General features: G+C 57.4%; 1 protein-coding gene across 1 annotated transcript; it reads left to right on the top strand.

The window, feature by feature from the left end:
* The first annotated feature begins 1,666 nt into the window (after nt 1-1,666).
* On the top strand, nt 1,667-3,946 carry FRAT2 (FRAT regulator of WNT signaling pathway 2). The gene has a single exon (XM_021943546.2). It carries the CDS (start codon nt 1,856-1,858, stop codon nt 2,555-2,557), a length of 702 nt encoding a protein of 233 aa, XP_021799238.2. The 5' UTR covers nt 1,667-1,855; the 3' UTR covers nt 2,558-3,946.
* Nucleotides 3,947-4,928: the final 982 nt, after the last annotated feature.

Genomic DNA, 4,928 nt, shown 5'->3' on the forward strand with positions numbered 1-4,928 from the left:
ATTGTATGCGTGTGTTTGTATAGTACACTTTCATAGAACAAAGGCTAAAAAGGAAAAAAAATTAAATGTGAACCATGTTTGAGTGCTATGAGAGATTTTTTCCATCCCCTATATTTTTCTTTTTCTTTTTTTTGAGAGGGAGTCTCGCTCTGTTACCCAGGCTGGAGTGCAGTGGTGTGATCTTGGCTCAAACCTCCGCCTCCCGGCTTCAAACCATTCTCCTGCCTCAGCCTCCCGAGTAGCTGAGATTACAGGCGGCTACCACCACGCCCGGCTAATTTTTGTATTTTTAGCAGAGAGGGGGTTTCACCATGTTGGCCAGACTGGTCTCGAACTCCTGACCTCAGGTGATCCGCCCGCCTCGGCCTCCCAAAGTGTTGGGATTACCGGCATGAGCCACTCACCGCTCCTGGCCAATCCTCTATATTTCTTTTTTTTTTTTTTTTTTTTTTTTTGAGACGGAGTCTCGCTCTGTCGCCCAGGCTGGAGTGCAGTGGCCGGATCTCAGCTCACTGCAAGCTCCGCCTCCCGGGTTCCCGCCATTCTCCTGCCTCAGCCTCCCGAGTAGCTGGGACTACAGGCGCCCACAACCGCTCCCGGCTAATTTTTTGTATTTTTAGTAGAGACGAGGTTTCACCGTGGTCTCGATCTCCTGACCTTGTGATCCGCCCGCCTCGGCCTCCCAAAGTGTTGGGATTACCGGCATGAGCCACTCACCGCTCCTGGCCTTATATTTCTATTTGAACCTTAAAAAAAAAAAAAAAAAAAAAAAAAAAAGACAAAATCAACTCTTTAGCGGAGCGGCGGTGAGTCCTATTCTCATGATATGCCCGGGGCTTGAAGACTGAGGGAGGGAAAGCTTCTGGGACCTCACCTCAGAGCGACTCTGCTCTGCTTCAAAGCGTCCCCTCTTAGGCCGGGCGCGACGCCTCACGCCAGTAACCCCACTTTCGCAGGCCGAGGAGCGAGGACTCCTTGAGCCCAAGAGTTCAAGACCAGCCTGGGCAATAAGAGTGAGACCCCCCCCCCCCCAGTCTCTACAAAAAGAAAAACTTTTTTTAATTAGCCAGGCGTGGTGGCCGCGCCTGTGGTCCCAGCTGCTCGGGAGGCTTAAAGTGGGAGGATCGATTAAGCCAGGGTTCGAGGCTGCAGTAAGCCGTGTTCGCGCCGCTATACTTCAGCCTGGGCGGCAGAGACCCTTTCTAAATAATAAATAAGTAAATAAGTAAGGCGCAGCCTCTTCACTCCCAATTCCCTCCGTCTTTCCCCGCTCCGCCTTCTCGAAGCCGTATCCCCGGCAGCCCACCCCTCCCCCACGCCAGGGGCCGGGAACTGCGGGTGCGCGGGGCGGGAGCCGTGCGGGCCTAGGCGCGGCCGACACGTGGGGAGGGAGGCCGCGGCCCAGGAGGCGGGCCCGGAGTGAGTGTGGGTGTGTCCCTGCGTGGGAGAAACCAACCCCTGCCTCCGCCGAAGCGCCACGTTCCTGCACCGCTTGTCGGGCCCGGGCGATCGGAAATCAGTCCCCACGCCCCGGTCCCCCTCCTGGAGGGACAACGAACACAGACGCGGGACGGCTCCGGCCGCCGCCCGAGCCGCCCAGCGCCCCCGCGCCGGCTAGCGCGTCACCCCCGCCCCGGCGCGGTGGTAGGGCCCGGCGCGACGTCACCCATTGTTTACAAATCAACCCGAGCCGGCAGGATTCCGGCTCCCGCGGCTGCAGTCGCGCGGCTCGAGTTCCTGGCGGGCTCCGGCTTCCGCGTCCGCCCCTGCCCCGGCTTCTCCCGCAGCCCCGCGCCCGCGGGCAACCAAGCCCCCAGCGACGCCCGCACAGCTCCGGGTGTCAGGACTGGGGGCCATGCCTTGCCGGAGGGAGGAGGAAGAGGAAGCCGGCGAGGAGGCGGAGGGGGAGGAAGAAGAGGAGGACAGCTTCTTCCTGCTGCAGCAGTCGGTGACGCTGGGCAGCTCGGGCGAGGTGGACCGGCTGGTGGCCCAGATCGGCGAGACGCTACAGCTGGACGCGGCGCAGGACAGCCCGGCCTCGCCGTGCGCGCCCCCGGGGGCGCCGCTGCGGGCCCCGGGGCCCCTGGCTGCGGCGGTGCCGGCAGACAAGGCCCGGCCCCCGGCGGTACCGCTGCTCCTGCCGCCTGCGTCGGCTGAAACGGTGGGCCCGGCGCCCCCTGGGGCCCTGCGCTGCGCCCTGGGGGACCGCGGCCGCGTGCGGGGACGCGCCGCTCCCTACTGCGTGGCCGAGCTCGCCGCAGGCCCCAGCGCGCTGCCGGGGCCGTGCCGGCGAGGATGGCTCAGGGACGCGGTCACCTCCCGCCGCCTGCAGCAGCGACGATGGACCCAAGCCGGGGCACGCGCTGGCGACGACGACCCGCATCGGCTCCTGCAGCAGCTGGTGCTCTCGGGAAACCTCATCAAGGAAGCCGTGCGGAGGCTCCAACGAGCCGTCGCCGCGGTTGCAGCCACGGGCCCCGCAAGCGCCCCTGGGCCTGGGGGAGGCTGCAGCGGACCCGACCCCATTGCCCTGCAGCCCTCAGGCTCCTTGCTCTGACCCAGGCCTCCTGGAGGAGAAAGTGGAGGCCGCTGCGTAGACCCAACAGCGTCCAGTTCCTACTAACTATGAGCTGAAGCCGACGTCGCCAGCCTGGGAGCGACCACTTTGGCTGCGGGGAGGCGCGTGGGGAGAGATCTCAAGCCGCGAGAAGTTACCAGCTGCGGCGAGGCCGTCGGAGAAAACTTAAGCGTGGAGAAATGCGTGCGCCAGGGTGCGTCCGTGGGGCATGAGAATTTCCCGGGCCATCCAAGCCCAAGGACCTGGGATAAACTGGGAGAACTATGGCAGCTACTTGCATCGACTTGTACCTCACTTAGCCCTTGGGGGCGTCGTGAGCTTGGATTGTTTAAAGAGGGCTCAGGGGCAGGAATCGCGATGGCTTTATAACAATACTTGAAAACTAACGACACGCATACATTTTCTTGTTATTTTCCTGTGGAGGAACTTAGTGAAAGTGGTGCTACAATTGCTGTGCAAAGAAATTCCAGAGGGGAGAAGAATGTAAAAGTTTGGTGGTGGGTGGGTTGGCATTGCCCCTTTCTCCCACCGATTCCGTGGCTGGTGAACGTGGGAGATGTGAACTCCAGTTAAGGGACTGGAGGGAGGTGAAGAATTTTGCAGGTGGGAGAGTTGGATTTGAATGTGGACTTGTGAATGACTTGACCTTGCCACCTGTGGTCAAGGTCACGGTTTGCTGTGGGCTTCCTGGGAGACCTTACTCACTTGGAGTCTTCTTTCTCTTGCTCCAAGAAGAGAGCCCTGTCGGTGCTTTACCACCACTTGGAGTCTCCCGAGGACACAAACAGGCAGAGAGGAATGTGTAGGGAGTTTTTTCCTGTTTTCTGTGCTTTCCTTGCCGGCTTCCAGGACTCCCGGTAGGCCACTCACGGCCATGCCAGGAACTGTCTCAGAAACAGTCATAAACAATCTCTTGAGTCTCTCTCCTGTCCTCCCAGCTGAGCTTTCTTATTCCACCCTTTCTGGTGTCTATAGGAATGCATGAGAGACCCTGGACGTTTTTCTGCTCTCTTCTGGCCCTCCATGGAGCCATGGGCCTCGGCCTTGGCGGTTCCTCACCCGCACTATTTATTTCCTCCTCCCGTGCCAGCCCTTCTTTTGTGTCTGAAACCGGTTTTAAAATGTGACTCTCCTAGAGGAGAAGCCGCTGGCTGTACCCTTGTGAAACTTGACGGCGCTTTTGTAAGGTGCCACCCCCAAACTTTAAGGTAGCTAAACCAATTTTTAAAAGATTCAATGGCTTGTTCATCCTCCAGATGTAGCTATTGATGTACACTTCGCAACGGAGTGTCTGAAATTGTGGTGGTCCTGATTTATAGGATTTCATAATTAAAATGTCTGCTGAATAAATTTGGCTTTTGTTTTGGAGCACGGTTTGGCATTTTGGTGGAAGGTGGGAGAGGGGCAGAAAAGCATATAGGGATGTTCTTAATAATGAAGAGGGCACTTGGACTAAATAGGGGGACCTGGACAAATGGTTTGGGCCAATGCCGCAGGGCACAGAATGCTAGTGGAGCCGCAGTACTTGAGGCTTCTGAGTTTTTGTTCCACAAGATCAGAAAATTAAGTCCAGGTTTTTAGAAGCTGCAAGATGGGCTTCTCCTCCCATTGTGGAAAGGCAAAGTATTCTAGAAATGCTTTCTGGGCTGGAGAGCAAAGAGGTGCTGTGGTGGAGGGAGGTGGATTTTCATCTGGACGTTTTGTGCAAAATGGGGAGGGCACGGGCGAAGCCAGCCTGGTTTCCCCTTTGAGACTGACCTAGTCTTGAGCTATGGCCTTGGGAGAGAAAAACAGGGTTTTACAGCAGTGTATTTGGTAGTTGTAAAATGGCTTGGTTTGAGCAGTCGGGGGTTAGATTTGACTGAAGTAGCCCTCCTCCTCTCCTCATTCTCTCTCTGCCCTATCTTCCCAGACGTAGAGCGCTTGCTGAATCCCTTCCTAGTTCCTGCCTTGCCCTTTTCTCTTTTTAATTTAATTTTATTATTTTGAGATGGTGTCTTACTCTGTAACCCAGGTTGGAGTGCAGTGGCACAATCTTGGCTCACTGCAGCCTCAACCTCCTGGGCTCAAACAGTCCTCCCACCTCAGCCTCCTGAGTAGCTGGGACTACAGGCTCATACCACCATGCCAGGCTAATTTTTTATATTTTTAGTAGAGATGGGGGTCTCACTGTCTTGCCCAGGCTGGTCTTGAACTCTTGAACTCAAGTGATCTGCCTGCCTCGGCCTCCCAAAGTGCTGGGTTAAAGGCGTGAGCCACCACACCTGGCCCCTGCCTTACCCCTTCCTTGCCCAGCTCTACTAACCAGCCCCTAGGGAACCTCTCCTGCTCAGCACACTCCCAAGGCTGG

This window comes from Papio anubis, chromosome 11, assembly GCF_008728515.1.
Source record: "Papio anubis isolate 15944 chromosome 11, Panubis1.0, whole genome shotgun sequence".
NCBI classification, from domain to species: Eukaryota; Metazoa; Chordata; class Mammalia; order Primates; family Cercopithecidae; genus Papio; species Papio anubis.

Coding starts and splice junctions, on each gene's coding strand:
- FRAT2 (XM_021943546.2), top strand. CDS start 1,856: ATGCCTTGCCGGAGGGAGGAGGAAGAGGAAGCCGGCGAGGAGGCGGAG.